Source organism: Lipophrys pholis, assembly GCF_963383615.2.
Source record: "Lipophrys pholis genome assembly, chromosome: 4".
In the NCBI taxonomy this organism is placed as follows: domain Eukaryota; kingdom Metazoa; phylum Chordata; class Actinopteri; order Blenniiformes; family Blenniidae; genus Lipophrys; species Lipophrys pholis.
The window spans coordinates 32,250,548-32,266,993 of record NC_137637.1 but is presented as its reverse complement, the minus strand read 5'-3'; the positions used below and the strand labels follow the sequence as shown (position 1 = coordinate 32,266,993).

Sequence of the window (16,446 nt, the reverse complement as noted above, 5' to 3'; positions counted from 1 at the left end):
TCTAGAAGTATCTCATCTGAAGGCCTCAAATTTCAAATATTGACCATTATCATGCATTATTCTGGACTTCGTGACTTCTACAATACGAGGATCTAATTACACAGTGTGTCACAGGTTTGTAACCTGAGCGACCGGTGCTATACAAAATTAAAAAACAAAAGCAAAACACGGGAGATATTGAAAAAATAGAGGTATTGAAAGAAGCAGCTCATAAACTGAATAAATTCAGTCAGTCAAAGTGTGAAGCATCCACGGTTACCTCCAGCTCCTCCTGCTTCCTCAGGTCGATGTCACAGTTGGTGGGCAGGCCCAGCTTCGCAGCCAGCCTATCGAATGGCCAGGACTCCCCCGGTCCCGCCTCTGCTGCCTCCGAAAGGCTCTGATTGGTCGCTCCACTGGCAGCCTGGTTGAGGCCTTTAAACAAAAATGTTTTTATTTCTCCCAACTGTAAGGCTAGTGCCTTTTGCAAACTGTTTAAATACTACACATCCCCCACACACTACTCAGTCATAACATAGTTCTGGAACAAATATAAAAACAATTTGAAAAATATATCTTCAAGCAGCCGAGCACAATGTGGAAATAAATCAATTATAAATCGAAATAAATGTTTAATAACAGTTTATGTATAATAATTAAGAAAATGTAATGAAATAAATCAAGATAACTTAAAAAATTTACATACAAAAAAGTTGAAATAGAAAATGAAATCTACATTTTGTTTTTCAATTGAAGAATTAAGGATTAAAATCTAAATAATTCTAATTAAAAAGTGAAACAATGTCAAAAAAATACAATTTGATCAAAAATGTTTTTGAAAAAGAGTCAAAACAACTAGAAGCCCAATATTTCTGGTGAAGACAATAGTTTAAAGTGAAGTTGCTGAAGGATTTGAAGTAACTGAGCAGCGGTGAGACAGGAAGAGAAGAAATCCAGATTCTGTCACCTGCCAGCAGGCTGAAAAGTTTGGAAGCAAGTTCAGATCCTTCCTCACTGAAATCAACATCCTTCAAACCCACTGAGCCCATCACAGAGGAATAGGAGACATGAGAGGAGGAGGTGACTTGGCTTCCTTCAAAGAAGACAGAGAAAACAAACACCAACAGCTCAGCATGAGTGAAGAAGCTGGTGAAAGAAAGGTCGGAGTATCCACACACTTTTAGATGACTTTTAAAGGGCCCATAACATACAGGGCCGCCTCATGGAGAAGAGTTTTCTGGTGTTTCAGATCAAATGGTTTCCCAGTTATCTGGTGACCCTTTAGCATCCCTTGTTTTGTCCAATAACAGACGTTAAAAACCTGACAGAAACCCATGGTTGTTCTGACAAATGCCGTTTAACATCTGTTACTTAGTTTGGTTGTACGTGTTGTTACAGTTACTACCCTGTCGCTAACGCTAGCTCAGCTAACCGTACGGGTAACCGTTAGTTTTTCAGATTATTCTAATTATTACTTATTCAGCAGGGCAGAGCTCCACTATCAGAGGAAGTGGTTATTATCCCTCATGACGTCATGAAGGCAAAATCGTCTGTAAAACACAGGCAATTTCACAAAATCATCTGTATGAGCAACACATTCACTAAAAAGCGGAGCAATCGCATGACGGACACGACAGACTTTCTTCATTTCTGGGTCCTCAAACACAGGATATGGGGACACATATTACTGTTAGAAAACCATTATAAAAAGAATTTTGCATAATATGCGACCTTTAAGACATTTTCACACAACCAAAGAAGAAGACAGTCAGACTGTTGCTGCAAAACAAGGCAAGATAAACATATCTGTAGGTAGTTTCTCCTGTCTAGCTGGAGCCAGTCCACGCAGCATGAAGGGAAGCTTACGCTGCCGTCTCACCTGCAATCCGGTCGTGTTTTCCAGGATCCTGTGACGCCTTCAGGAACTTCAGCGCCCTCTCTGCTGTCTCCTGTTCCAGTTTCCTCTTCTTCCTCAGAGCCGTCGGCCTGGCCCCTTCCTCCATCGTCACCTCGTTCTCTGCGTTTCTCTTACAGGTCAGAACGAGGTCTATCAGCTGCTGCATCTGGGCGATAGAAACCACATGTACAAGTTCAGCCCACACAGCCAAAACCTCAGAGGAAACTGAATAAACATAGAAACCGGAGTATGTGCATGTGTGTGTGTGTGTTTCATCCTCTGTTCTCTGGTACAGTCTTGGAGCACATGTATATGGCAACAATTTCAAGTGAAAAAGCTAAACTTTTGTTACGTTCTGGGGGTCCATTTACACAACAACGGTGCTTGGAACCACTGAAAACTAGGGACCCAACATGCCGACTGCACCGCTTTCAGCGTTTCTGCCATTGTCACGTGAACAGATCATTTTCAAAACATTGCAGTGAAAAGTGAAACTTTTCTTAAACATAAGTGCACAAACAGTATGTTTTCACTTGAAAAGGTGTTGTATAAATGGAGCCTTGATATCATAAATCATTCTGACCTCAGAGAATCAGTGTGATGATCAATGGTGTCACACACAAGCGATAGCACATTTTTTTCAAGGTACAATGGATAAAGATCTCATTAAGTTTACTTCTAGTCTCCTCACCTTTTGAGTCTTGGTCTGCTTGTCTTTCGCGTTGCTCACTGGCTCTTTCCTGGTCGAGTCTCTCTGCTCTCCGGCGCTCGGCCGGGACTTCACCTCCGGCGTCTGCTCGGCAACGCCGTACGCCTCAATCATCTGCCTGGCCCGGGGTACTGACAGCAGATAGAAGGCGGGGTTATTCAGGTAGCAGTGCACGTAGCTGTCCATGTTGACCCGGTGGTGTTTGGGAACAGGAAGCTGCTCTGTCTCCTCGTCCGCCTTGGAGTCGTACTCGCCCATCGGGTACTGTCGAACCTGGAGGGCGGAGATGCAAACAGAAAACACGCTTCAGATCCAGTGAAAGCTCGACTAAAGTAAATAAGACACAACCAACTCATAAGGTGCATAGTAGGTCAAGATAAAATAAGTTACATTGAGAAAGGACAAACTACGCTACAATAATGTAGTTGAGATTAGCTGCAGTACAAGAAAAGCTAAACTAAACACAAACTAAGCTTTGACACGATAGGATACCACAAAGTGAGATATAATTGCCTCAAGTAAATAGTATCCCATTCTAAAAAGATTCAATAAAATAGGATAGGAGACGAGCAAATAATAACTCAAGATAAGGTAAATTAGACATAAGGTAGAATATAAAAAGTCAAATAAGAAAAAACAGCCTTCGATAAGATACACACTAACAAATATAATACTATTGAGCACTATTGACTGTGAGCATGTGAGTCCCAGTCAGGTTTCTGGTAAACTCGCGTTTTCGTATCAGAAAAGTTTCACGTTTTCTTGGCAACGTCTTGAAAACAGTATTAATTCAGGTGGCAATGGCCAGCACACTGAAAAATGTCGTTTTCATGTTGGGCCACTAGTGGGTGTTGTTGGTCGTTTTTCTAATGAAACCACACACACATGTGCAGAGAACAAAACGCGAGACAGATTAACAAAGCGAGCACACGGACATTCGTATAGTCATGCGACAAAGTTAGATTGCTAATCCGGGTGACTCAACTATAAAACTACAGAGTCCCAGGAGAATATGGCTGGGAGTCATGACGCTCTGGAGGCAAACATTATTGTTATTGTCCATCTATGTCCACCATGTGCAGAAGAACTATGTACTATGGCTGTGGTGCTCATGCGCAATAGCAGCATTTCTGCAGTCTACGTGGAGATGGAGCCTGGGCATTTTCAGAAAGTTGTGTTTCTACCTTGGGAGCCATTTTCATTGCCTCTGATCACTGTTGTTAAACAGACATCCAAAACGCAACAAAGGTTTTGCTTTTTCAGTTAAAACCAATGTGGAAAAGGAGCCTTATATTTGGACCAATACAGTCACAACATATGGATAATTTAAAATAAGATGGGATATTATCAGATGCTGGTGAGACCTTGCCGTCCTCCAGCCCGGTGAGGTATTCCCGCGCTTGTTGCTCCACCCCGGCCGACAGCTCGGGGGGCGGGTTGGCGCGGGCTTTGACCAGCGCGTGATGTAGCGCCGGGATGAACTGCTTCAAGCGGGGCATCACCGGTGCGCCGGAGGAGAACGCTGAGGCAAGCTGAGGAGAGGAGGACCGGCGTGTGGCTGCAATCACAAAGACAAAACATCAGTGCTGCACAAACAAGACATTTCTGGACTGTGGGTGTTCTCACTGTGAGGTGGGACTGCTAACAACTCCACCTTCTCCCTTACATTTGGCTAAAAACCTTTTAAAGAAAAAAGAAAAAAAAAGTTACTCACTGTATTTGGAAACGTCTCTGGTCTCTGGGAAGACAAAGAGAGCCTGAAGACACCTCTTCCAGCTCTCTGTTCGCTCTGAAAGCACCAGGGTCGGGGTTTACAGCAACACTGTTCTGGACATGTACAATAAATTATAGATTGTGACGGTGGTTCCGAGTCGTACCTGCAGGCGTGGCCATCTGAACACTGGACAGCAGGAAGAGGAAGCCCCTCTCTGTCAGCGGGATCACCACAACCTGTCCACACAGCAGAACACATCACGCCATCACCTCCGATCACGCCAAAACTGAAACTTTGGGGTCTGATCTTTGGGAGGATGAACTCGGTCACGAGTTTACAGAGTGAACATCAGCAGGACTCACCACCATCTTTATCTCCAGTTCGTGCAGCAGCTTCGTCACGCTGGTCGTGGACCGATTCTTATCAATCATCTCCAGGAGACTGCAGAAATGCCCGTCCTTCTCAACTACACACACACAACAAAGTACACACATTCATATCTCTTTAAATTGTAATTTATTAATTAGAGAATGAGGCTTTGACGCTGAGTTGTACCTTCCTGGCTGCTGGTGTACAGGTTGTAGGACAGCAGGCTGGACGGGATGAGCTTGGTCACCTGCTCCAGTCTCATCAGATAACTCAAATCCAGCTTGTCCGGTCTGAAGGACAAGAGAAGACATGAAAAAGGACCCGCAGCAGGTGATCATCAACAGACCACTTCCTCCCTTCAGACACATTTACATTTTAGATCTATGGAATGAATTCTATAAATGGGGCGATGATGAATTTCACTCCATGTGGAGTATTAGAACACACCCCTTTTAGTCATTTGATATTTAGAATAAAATTAAAAATAAATAAATAAAATTTGACGTGAAAATATTCAAATATTACAATTACATAAAAACAGATTAAAAAAGTAATTAAAAAAACGGTTAAAACATTGTAAAAGTATAAAATGCTCATGCTGAAGAGGATCTGGTTGAGTACTCACAGCTTGTGGGGCAGGAAGGGCGGCGAGGACGATTGAAGGGAGACGTGGAAGAGGACGCGGTAATCTTTCACTAACTCACCGGACCACACTGTGAACTGAGTGTGCTCTGTGAGAGGAACACAGGAACAGAAAAGCCACTTCAAGAACAACAACGTCCTCAGTTTCAGTGCAAAGCCCATTCTGAATATGTTCCCAAAACTTAATTGAACAACCTGATATTGGTAAAAAATAAATGGATGGTGTGAAGCGCCAACCTACGACCTACTGGAACGCAACATAAAACGCCATCATTCAATGGCCCCTACAGCCAAAACAAACCACTTTGTTTTACCGGATGGTAAAAGTTTATTCATAAAGTACATTTTTAAACTTGAGCCGGCTCAATGAATTTCACATGACTGACTGTTGCCATGCGAGATGCCCACACACCATTTGGAGGCACCTTGAGCTTCAGGTGAGGCAGAAAATCCAACCACCAACCTTTTAACTAAGTGAGCCCCGTCAGAAAATGATCTATTAAAAGTATTTATTGCAAGACTAATGTTAAAGTCTTCAGCACGCATGTTCGGAGGATTGGACTCATATCTGTAGCACCACTATGTTTTAGTTATTTATGTGAAAGAGGGACTGCGACTCACCTTTGCTCCCCGCTGCTGATTGGCTGTTCATCCTGTCAAACACAAAGATGGAGCATTAGGTCGCTCTCACCTCACAGCGGGAAAATTCCTGATTCCTGTCTGGGTTTTCAGTTTCTGCGTAGTTTTCTTGTGTGTCAGAGCCGACTTACACCACAATGTTTCAAGTGAAAACGCAATGTTTTTGCATTTTCGTTTCAGAAATGTTTCACGTTGCCATGGCAACGTTTTGAAAAGTATATCTGTTTCAACAAAAACGGCAGTAACGCTGAAGAAAAGTTGCATCTCCTCCCGTTTCCACGACAAGAAGTCAGAGCGTTTTGGAAAAGTTTCATCTTCGGAGGCGTTTTCAAAATGTTTCATTTTCAGTGGCTCTGAGCACCGTTTGTTGTTTAAGCTGACACCCAAAACGTGGTGAAAGTTTAGCTTTTTCACTTAAAAACGTCATGTTTGTTTGCTTGGATTGTCGCTGTGCGAGTCCAGCGGTGGACTGGTGAGCTGTTAAGGGTGCACCCTGCTGAGAGAAGCGAGAAAGTGAGTTTTGACCTCCGTACCTGACTGGGGCTAAAGGTATGCTGGGAACAGGAGCGTCTCTTCCTTTCATCTGGAAGGAGACGACGGCGTACGGACACACCTGGCGAGGCCGCTGCCGGAGCTCGTCGAACGAGTACTCGTAGAAGTATTGCTGGAATAGACAGAGAGACAACATTATACTCTTAGAAAAATCAGAGATAGCAGAATACACATACATACAGGTGGATATGTATACATAAACTCACTAAAACTTTAAAGTGAGAATATGAATAGTGAAGACATTTAAAGTGACATTTCCGGATGAGACATACAACAAGAGGATTAACTAAATAAAACCCATCAGCACCACACGGAGGCCTGCTGATCATGAAGCTCAGCCGATTCATCGTCATGTACAAGCTCATAACTGATCAGGTTCGACGATGACTCGGCAGGTTTCCTGTGAGGGGGCGTGTTTACCTGCGTGAGTTCGAAGGCGCGGTAGGAAGTGAGCGAGGTGACCTTGCTGGCGTTTTTAGCGATGTGGCTGTCGAAGCGAGGCGTCGGATCCAGAAAGCTCTTTATGTTTTCATAGATGCTCTTCACTTTCCCCTGGAAATCAACGACACACACAGATTATTAAGATGAAGCTTGATATTGAGAAATTAACCTGAAGCCGGGATGAGATGAGGAAAATGTTCAGTCTGATTTCATGAATCTTTAATGTTTCCTCAGTTCTACCTTCATCACTTTGAAGATGATGATCTCTCCTGTCGTTCCGGTGGTGAGAGGGTTCTTCTGGAGCAGGTCTGAGTATCTGGACAGATACACACCTGAAGAGACAGACAAAGACACATGACCTCAGATGAGATGTCATTTTCGTTCCATTCAGAACTTGTTTTGTTTGTGAATCAGAGGCTGTGCTGTGAATTCCCATCATTCATGTATGAAGTATGTGTTCTCTCCTACCTTTATTGGGGTTTCCCAGCACGCTCATCTGGCTGTGAGCCAAACACAACCCCTTCTCACACAGCGTGGGCAGCTACAGACAGACAGAAAGAATGGAGATGTCAAACTCTCCTCCTGCGTTTATAGAATCATTCAGACGGATTTTCGGCGTGGTATGGAGCACATACTCAAAAAGCACATCAAAGCTTACGGAAAAATTCTAACTTTTGTTAATGATTCAGAAAACAAAATTCAAAGCCGATGGGATTTTGGTGGAAAACACTGAAAAAAATTTTTGTCCGATTTTAGCGGCATGAGGTTCCGCCATACTTTCAGCTCAGGATTGAATTTAACTTTGAAAACATTTCCACATCTGTCCACTGACCATTATGCTTTTGAGGAGAAATAAAGAGGGCTAATAAATCTGAATTATTGATCAGAATTCAGGTTCGTGAAAAGCCTTAAATCACGAGTGAAGCGTCATGCTCCAACATGTACTGAGAAATCAGCTTTACAGTCAGCAATGATCTCACCTTGACACTGTCGGCCAGCAGGAAGCAGTAACTCTCCTCCAGCTCCTTATCGGTCCTCCCGTCTGTCTTCATCTCCCTCCTCTTCTCCACAAACTGGAAGACACACATAGACACGCCCCTCTTCAGGTAATCATCCAGAGAGAAAACATGGGTGTACTGAATGTCTCCTTCTGGGTGACCTTTGCTTTGCTTGGAAATAAGTCTGGAAGCTGTACACGTAAATCGACCGGAGGTTACGGTGGTGTAGTGGTTGGCATTGCTGCCTCACATTGGGAACATTTCTGGTACAAGTCTGTGCTCTGAGGTCTTTTTAGAGAAAATTTTATTCCAAAGAAATAAAGTAGTTTCTTGCTTTTAAAGTCTTTCTATCGAGCATTTTGTTATATTTTCTTTATGCTGCTTGCACCGGGTATCAGACCTCTGCATATCAGTGTGTTACATTACAGCCTGTGATCACAACTTAAAACCATAAAATTTGTTTTAAAAACTACTTTTATCAAAGAGATCTGTAGAAATCTGAGAACCACCTGGCAGAAGGATCTAGGACGCAAATTGTACGAGAATGAACTGGAAAATAAGATCATATCAAACACGAGGAAATACAAAAGAGAAGCAAAAGGAAAACTTATTCAGTACAAAATAACACATTGGGTATATTTTACTCACTCTAAACTTCACAGAATACGGATTACCAACCGGTGATAAATGCTGGAAATGTCAGAGAGAAGAACATTCATGCGTGTGATTTGGGAATCTCAGTGGGTAGCTTTGAAAATACAAGCTTCACCAACTAAGACCATGTCCACTAGCAAATGAAACAATACTGCCTTATAGCAACACCTTTGTTTTACATAATACTGATGTGACGAGGAAATGACTGAAATGCGAGTGTGAGCTTTCAACTTGCCACGATAGTTTTATGGAGAAACACTCGCTGATGGCCTGGTCCTACTGTTGGTGTTATTGTGATGTTTGAATTGTTGCTGCTGAATGGAGGGAACTTTTTGTAGTGTTTGTTTTGCAATGTTGTTTTTGTGGGGGTGTTTTTTTTGTTGAGCTTGATTGAGAAAATTCAATCAAAATCTGAAGAACCAAAAAAAAAAAACTTTGCAGAAGTTGGAATTTAAATCTTGGGGGAGGAGTTGACTTTTTTTTTCTGTGAGATGCTTCACTACCGCCGCCTGCTACCAAAACAATGACTTGTCTAGAGGTAAAAAACAAAACAAGAAACACAGCCGTACTCTGTACATTCTGTAGTAGCATCACCAAAGCAAACAGCAATGATTCTGTAAAATTTGTTCGATCTTCAGTATAGGAGAGCCTCTAACCAGCAGGTCTCTCACCTCTTTCTCCAGCAGCTCGTTGTTGACCAGTTGAGGTTTGCTGTAGGTGAAGCAGCCGGCAGAGTTTGTGTCGAGGTAGCTGGATGTGAGGACGGTCATCATGTCCTCGTACTCCCTGGACTCTGTGGAGATGAACGACAGCAGACCTGAAAGGAAGATGGAGAAGGTTTTAAGGTTCAGTGAGCCATTAATCTGTAATAGATCCTGGGGTAGAGGGTGGAATGTTTTTGGACTGAGGGATGAAAGTGCACAGGGAGAACATGCAAACTCCAAAAAAGCCCCTCTGAAGCCTGGAATCGAACCAATGCATCAAGTCGTCTTTCACTCATGATGACTCATAATTCTGTTTGGGTGTACTGAAAATACAGTAGTGTCACATCTGTGCAGATCCCATAGTTTTCAGATAGTTGCATTTCCCCCCCTGGTTCCTGTTAACATTGTATTTGTCCCCTAATGTATAATACAACAAACTCAATATCTGAATTGACATCATAAGTCACACACACTCACACGGCCATGCGAGACACTCAGTCTGTCCACTAACAGCAGTTTGGTTCAATTTGACACGTGGTCTCTGTACTTCATTTAAAGAAACAGCATAATTAATGAATAGATGAGGTGTAACGACAGGTACTTTGGATTACAAAGTTGGGTAAATGTTTTGTCACTTCCACAATAAAAGCTCAGCCTGTAAGCAGAATTATTAACAAAGCCGTTTTAGAAAGCGTCTTATTGGACCCAGGCCTGTGAGCTGCAGCAGTCCTCAGACCACAGGTTGGGAACCACTGTTTTGATGAACTATGGTGTAACGACATGCGATAATATTTTACTGTTGTTAAATGTTATACTGCAGGAAGCTATACTGAAACTCTTTTCAAACACAATGGAAACAGAAAACAACATCCGAGCCCATTTCATAAAGAATGGAGAGCAGCTTTAATTAAGAGTGCCGCAGCCTTTTTCTGAGTACGACTCTCTGGGGTGAAGAAGCAGGCGCCTCCCTCAGGACGGAGAGGGCTCAGCTGGAGCCTGCACACCTCAGACAGGAGCCATCGGTCTGCAGCGTCTCGCAGAGAGAGCCACACCTGTTTGACCAAACTCAGCAGAGGTACATGGCACAGGTCTGTGACAGGCAGGTCGGGTTATATTGACTGTAAACTGCCTACTTCATGAATAACTTGATGACTGTCGGGGATTGACAAAAATTGTAAAGAAACCAAATAGATGGCGTCATGAACAGGAAGTGTTCTCCTCCGTCATCAATATTAGTCCTCCTTGTCACAGATGTATTTATTATTCATTCTCTTTGTGGTGAAGTACCTCTTTCTTTGTCTGTTTCCACCTTTTTATGAACTTGAATGTTGCGGCTCGCTGTTAACCACCTTGTTGTTTGTAAGGCAACTGTGGTTCAATTGGTAGAGTGGTCATCCCCCAATCACAAAGTTGCGGGCTTGATTCCCTGCCTCTTCCACACGTTGAAGTGTCCTTGAGCAAGACACTGGAACCCAAATCGCTCCCAATGGATGGATTGAGCGCCTCGCACTGCAGCCGCCTCCACTGGTGTGTGAATGTGGTTAACAGTGTAAAGAGCTTTGCAGACTTCTCAAGTGGTGGGAAAGCGCTGTACAAGTAAAATCCATTCACCAGTTGTAAGTTGTACAAATTCTAGGTTAATGCTTTTCTTGGTCAGTTAAAGCGAACAGTTTCTGTTGGTCTGTTGTGTTGAATTATGATCAGAAATAAATCATTCATTCATTCAACATAGTCAGAGTTTGGTGTTTAATCTTACTAAAAAAAATTTTTAGGATGAGAAAAAGCAAACTTATGCAGTGGTTTCAGAGCCATCAAGTTTCTATCAGGAAGGAAATACTTGTGGAACAGAAATACTAAATTTGGATGGAGGAAGCATGTGGTTTGTTTGTTTTTTACCTAAAGATAACGCTGTTAATGACTCAGACTAAATAAAAACACAGATTTAGACTGCTAAAGATTGTTTAAAACAAGGGCTATTCCAATGTAATTATGATGTAATCTTAAGTTTTGATGCTCTTAAATGCAAAAAAAGAGCCCATGAAAACACATGTGAGCACTCACACGCTCACCTAACAAACGTAAACAAGGAGGCGGTCACCTCACCCGGGCACCCCAGCATGTTCACCCAGCTTCACACTCCAAAACATGTCTTTTAGTGACTTTAGTCACTCGCAGCGACTCGGATTTGTCCCAATGTGAACATAAACCCGCAGGGATCATCTGGAAGAGTGTGAAGTGGCTAGGCGTTAGCCGTTAGCACCAACCAGGTATGTTAGCCATTACTCGGTTTGAGTACGCTTTTGGGTTTAAACAGCTGGAATTGATCGAGGTTAGATTAAACCTAAATATAGACACGGTAGCTGACATTTGTGATGTTGTGCCCCGAGTCAAATCCAAGACCTCACAGTGCTGTTCGATCAGGGAAGTGTCTCTGTCCGATAATGGAACTTCGCAGCGAGAAACTTGAGGCGGACGGACTCTAACTGACATTCAGCCGTTTACCACCGAAGTGGTGTATTATTTTGAATTGTCCGGTTATTTCTAATGTCGGAGGTTGTTGTTGACGAAGCGGCGGCTCACCCCTGTTTTCCTTGGCTTTCCTCGGTATGGTGAGCTTGAGCGGCGCTGTGGGCATGTGCCTCTGGTGAACCGCCACCTGCAGAGCGCAGTTCCTCCTCTCCGTTCTCCCTCCGGCAGTGGCCGCGGCGCCCGCTCGGTCCCCCGCGGGGTGAGCCTCCCTGGGCGAGTATATTTCGATCAGCTCGACGTCTTGCGAGTCAACACAGCCTCCGAGCTCCTGGGCGGCGGACATCCTCCGCGGAGGACGGGAGGGCTCCCTCCGGGCCGCGGAGCTGTCGAACATGGTCGGACTCTCGAGTCGCTTCGCCACCGGAAGAGCGGCGTCGCTGGCCGGCTACAGTCTGCGCGTGACCCCGCTGTTACCCCTTGGTCCTGGATAGCAGGGAATCGAACCTACACATCCGCCGTGCCATACCACTTCTTCCTCTCCTCCTTGTGTTCAGGTTTTTACTGCTTTAACAGCCGACGGAGGCTCGATATCGCCACCTTCTGGCTCGGAGTGAGCATGGCGGATCAGGACATTCCGGCAGCCTGAAAGCTGGAAAAAAATATAATTTTTATCTTCTCTACTAAACCCCCCCACCCCCGAAAAATAAATAAATAAATAAAAAAGGACATTTATCCTCTTCCAATAACTCTCCCAAAACAAAAAATATCTTTATCCTTTTCCTCTATTTCACCCCATCACCTCTCTGTGGTTATTTTTGTGTCTTTGTGCTTGGTTGATTTCACTTTGCATACTGTTGTTTTCTGTTTGTCAGTTTTATTCGCTCGGCTCTCTTTATTTCCATCTGGTTTGCATCTCGAGAAATTTGTCTTGCCCTCTTCAATGTAACATCTCTAGGTGAACGTCGGGTTTAAGTCTGTGTTTTCGTGATTTTTGTGTGTGGAGTTCGCAGTAAGGAGTATAGAGCCATTTTCACACTTCATGACTCTTCAACCTGCATACCTGCCGGTCCCATGGACAATGTCAGTGAAACCTCTCACAAAAAGTCGAAAACACACACATAAAACATTTTGAACTGAAGCTTTATAGGCCCTGTCCTGACAAAAGTTATCCTGCAAGTCAAAACTGAGGGTTACTTAAAGCCTGAATCCATCCGCCTCGGTGATCTCTGCACACGCTGCTCCACTGCCATCTTCTGGAGAACAGTGTTCAATCCAGGTCTTTATTCACTCATTATAGAACAGAATGAGAAGATGTAGTTAAATGAAACCCTCCTCTGGTGATGAACATTAGGAACTCTGTAAAAGCAGAATTCCGCTCGGGACTGTTGATCTTAATCACACAAAATCTGTGTGAAATCCGTTGTTCTGAGTAGTCTTTCCACAAACAGTCACTATTCACACGGGATCTTTTGAAACAATTTATTGATGCTTTTGGTTCTGTGACAATCCAGACCTTCAGGACACCTTCATTAGTTGACTTCTACACGACAGAAAAATAAGTTTCATCCAGGAGCACCTTTCTGTCTGGAGTGTGCAAACAACAGGTTGAACTGATTGTCTCTACGCTGAAGTCTTATTTCACGTGTAAGCACAAACAGCATGTAACAGCATGGCAGGCTCTGTTCCTACATTTATATACATATATAATCATGTACAATCTTTACATACATACATACATACACACACTGGACACCACGAACCCTCTGCAGCGAGACGTTTCTGAGCTCCAGTCACAAACAAAGCAGCTCTGTAGAAACTCCAGCAAGCAGCTGTGAGATGCTTCAGTTTTACACATCATGGTTTCAATTCTGCAGAAAGAGATGAAGAAAGAGACGGATGGGAAGTCCCCTAAAGAATCATCGGATCACATTCGATGTGCGTTAAGGAAGTGTGATTTGTTTAAAGAAAAAAAAACGGAGGATGGATGGTTTGTCTGTGTAGTGATGCGTTTTATAACATCTGTGTGTAATGAGAGTTTAATTCTCCATCTCACCCAGTCTACTTGTCCTTGAATACCACTGTGTGTGTGTGTGTGTGTGTGTGTGTGAGTGTGTGTGTGTGATCCTCCAATTGACTGTATCTATATTTAAATGTACACTCAATAAATCAAAATTAATGAATAAATTCTTCTTTTTTTTTTAAACACCCAGTATTGAAGCACTCGAGATCTTTTTCAAGCAACCTTTAAGGGAGAACAAAGACCATTTAGAGAGATTTAACTGAAGAGGGTGTTTTAATGTGATTGTCAGTTTTACACCACTTTCCAAGAGACAAAAATCAAGACTGGCCTGAAACTGTGTTTCTTTATACTGAATTTAAAGTTAAACGTGAAGAGTTAATCTGTGAACTTTACCTGTACAGGGAAACATGTTTCCACCTGTTCACATGACTTCTTTTTTTTTTTTTTTAACTGTGTGAGCGAAGTTATTTCACAAACTCTTTTCTGTCCTCAAGCTCCACGCCTGTTTTCTCCAGTGTGTTCAGACGAAACAATCCTAATAGTTTTACAATCAGGAAAAAAAAAAAAAAAAAAAAAAGTAACAGCAGATAATTCACTGAGAATCACGACGAATAAAGCTGTTGAGATGTTTACTGTTCATTGTTTGAGAAAAGACGCCCCGACTGGTTCAACGGTCCTGGCTTCATGTGTTCATCGGGCCGCAGAGACGGTGAGGAAAAAGACTCGACTGGCCAGTTGTCAGGAGGAGTCACATGACCAACTATCTTCACGTGAGAGTGAGACGAGGATCCACGTACTGGAAGAGGATTTGGTCGAGATTTTTTCACAAATAACAGGAACGTACCAAAACAACAGGCAGGAACAATGAGAAGGTTCAGGTTTTGACGTTGTGTGTGTGTGTGTGAATGAAGCATTTAGATTCTTATCATTCATGAACGCCATCGTGTCCGAGATCAGAATCATGCATTTCATTTTCTTTGGTAATTTTTTTTTTTTTTTTAGTTTTTTTCACTTGAAAATTAGATTTTCTAGAAAATGTCATATATTCACTCAAAGTTAACTTTTAGGTAAAATCTTTTTAAATGTGAATTTTTTTTCCCTCCTCAATTCTTATGTTTTGCTATGTTTTTCCTGAAATGTGTTTTTTTTTTAATACTGTAATAATTTGAAAAAAAAGAAATCCTTGCATGAAATATGTGATTTTAATAGTTTTTTAGTTTATTTTTTTCAATTCAAAAATGATTGCTGGTAAGAATGTCTTGTTGTAAACGTTGATCCTGAGGATGATACATCCTGACTGCGGTCGGTGATCAGTAAGAGCTCAATGTTTACACGACAACGTTTTTAAGTGAAAAACACAAACCTTTCGTTGTGTTTTGGGGGTCCGTTTACACGATGGTGCTCGGAACCACTGAAAACACAACTTTTTGAAAACGCTTGGCCTCCATCTCTGGATAGGCGACCGAAACACGGGAAGATGGACAATAACAACAATTGCGGTCCCCAGAGTGTCGAGACGCCCAGTCCATATTCTCCTGGACTTGGTAGTTTTATTTTGACAGTCACAGTAATAACAATCCAACTAGGTCGTCCGTCCACTAGAATGTCATTGTTGTCGCCATTGTTGATGTTTATAGTGTTCCCTCCACGTGTGTGTGTGGTTTAATTACGAAAAACAAACAGCACACACTAGTGGCCCAACACGCTAACTACATCGTTTTCAGGGTTTTTGTGTAAATGGACATTGTTTTCAAAACGTTGATGTGTAAAAGGCAAAACTTTTCTGAAACGAAAACAAAAAACCCGATGTGTTTTCACTTGAAGCGTTGTTGTGTAAGCAGGGCCTCAGCGGTCTCGTGGTTTCTCCACACGACTTTAGCGCGTCTCTTCGACGTTTGTTTGACTCTGTAACGTCGTCAGCAATCCTGCCCTCTGATTGGCTGATGCTCCGTCCTTCAGCGTTACCTAACATCAGCACCTGTGGCTCAGCCAGTCTCCAGTGTCCATGCCTTTCTCTTCCTCCTCAGCGCATCTCCGCTCCTCCTCCATCCCCTCCCCCGTGGAGGGCGAGGAGGTGGAAACGTCATGGCTGCCTCTGCTGAGCGTCTCCTCTTCCCCGTCCATCTTCCACTCAGCGGTGGCTCCTTCCTGTCCGTCAGCTCGAAACCTCGCCTCCGTCTGCACACCGGTCTTCACCTCGCTGACGCCCGGCCTCGACTCCCTGTCCATCCCCGACCCTCCGTCCACCTCCGAACTCTCCTCTCCTTCGAGCCTCCCCTCGACCTCCTCCTCCTCTATCTCTCCATTAAGTCCCGCCTCTTCATCCACACCCGCCTCCATCCTCCTCCTCCACACCATTTTTCCACTTTCCAGCCCAGAATCGTCTCTCGGGACGGGCCCGGTGTCGGTGGCCGGTCCGCTCTGTCCCACCGACCCGGTCAGTGCCGCGGCCTCTCTGGCCTGGCGGATGCAGTTGATCCACTGCTGCTTGTTGAAGGCGTCGCTGGCCTGGAAGTAGTGACTCTGCATCTGAGCTGCACCACGGAGCGAAACCCGGAAGAAGTTCTTGGCTGTGGGAAGACAACAGCAGGCACAGAGGGTGTTACTGTGGTCAGAGCTCCAACTACACTTCTATCAGGATTCATTATTATGCACAAGA

At 43.6% G+C, this 16,446-nt stretch overlaps 2 protein-coding genes across 9 annotated transcripts in view; both read right to left on the bottom strand.

Moving 5' to 3' along the window:
* tasora (transcription activation suppressor a) overlaps positions 1–12,319 on the bottom strand; it is a 28,551-nt gene extending 16,232 nt beyond the window's left edge. For 5 of the 6 annotated variants that reach the window (XR_013935298.1, XM_080461953.1, XM_080461952.1 and 2 more), the window contains exons 1-18: positions 11,879–12,319; positions 9,266–9,411; positions 7,923–8,015; positions 7,411–7,483; positions 7,183–7,274; positions 6,922–7,053; positions 6,483–6,613; positions 5,932–5,963; positions 5,294–5,399; positions 4,855–4,958; positions 4,662–4,765; positions 4,463–4,535; positions 4,300–4,374; positions 3,950–4,143; positions 2,568–2,858; positions 1,859–2,042; positions 947–1,072; positions 260–414 (exon numbers count right to left, since the gene is read on the bottom strand). Coding sequence is in view for 4 of the 6 variants with exons in the window: in XM_080461953.1 (XP_080318079.1) it covers positions 260–414; positions 947–1,072; positions 1,859–2,042; positions 2,568–2,858; positions 3,950–4,143; positions 4,300–4,374; positions 4,463–4,535; positions 4,662–4,765; positions 4,855–4,958; positions 5,294–5,399; positions 5,932–5,963; positions 6,483–6,613; positions 6,922–7,053; positions 7,183–7,274; positions 7,411–7,483; positions 7,923–8,015; positions 9,266–9,411; positions 11,879–12,161 (2,394 nt within the window). In the remaining 2 variants the exon portion in view is untranslated. The remainder of the gene's footprint in view (positions 1–259; positions 415–946; positions 1,073–1,858; positions 2,043–2,567; positions 2,859–3,949; positions 4,144–4,299; positions 4,375–4,462; positions 4,536–4,661; positions 4,766–4,854; positions 4,959–5,293; positions 5,400–5,931; positions 5,964–6,482; positions 6,614–6,921; positions 7,054–7,182; positions 7,275–7,410; positions 7,484–7,922; positions 8,016–9,265; positions 9,412–11,878) is intronic. The other variant, XR_013935299.1, reaches the window with a different exon arrangement.
* Positions 12,320–13,244: 925 nt separating this feature from the next.
* Positions 13,245–16,446, bottom strand: part of arhgef3 (Rho guanine nucleotide exchange factor (GEF) 3) — a 34,267-nt gene continuing 31,065 nt past the window's right edge. For all 3 annotated transcript variants that reach the window (XM_080461963.1, XM_080461965.1, XM_080461964.1), the window contains one exon: positions 13,245–16,357. In XM_080461963.1, coding sequence (XP_080318089.1) covers positions 15,759–16,357 — 599 coding nt within the window. In that variant the 3' untranslated portion in view covers positions 13,245–15,758. The remainder of the gene's footprint in view (positions 16,358–16,446) is intronic.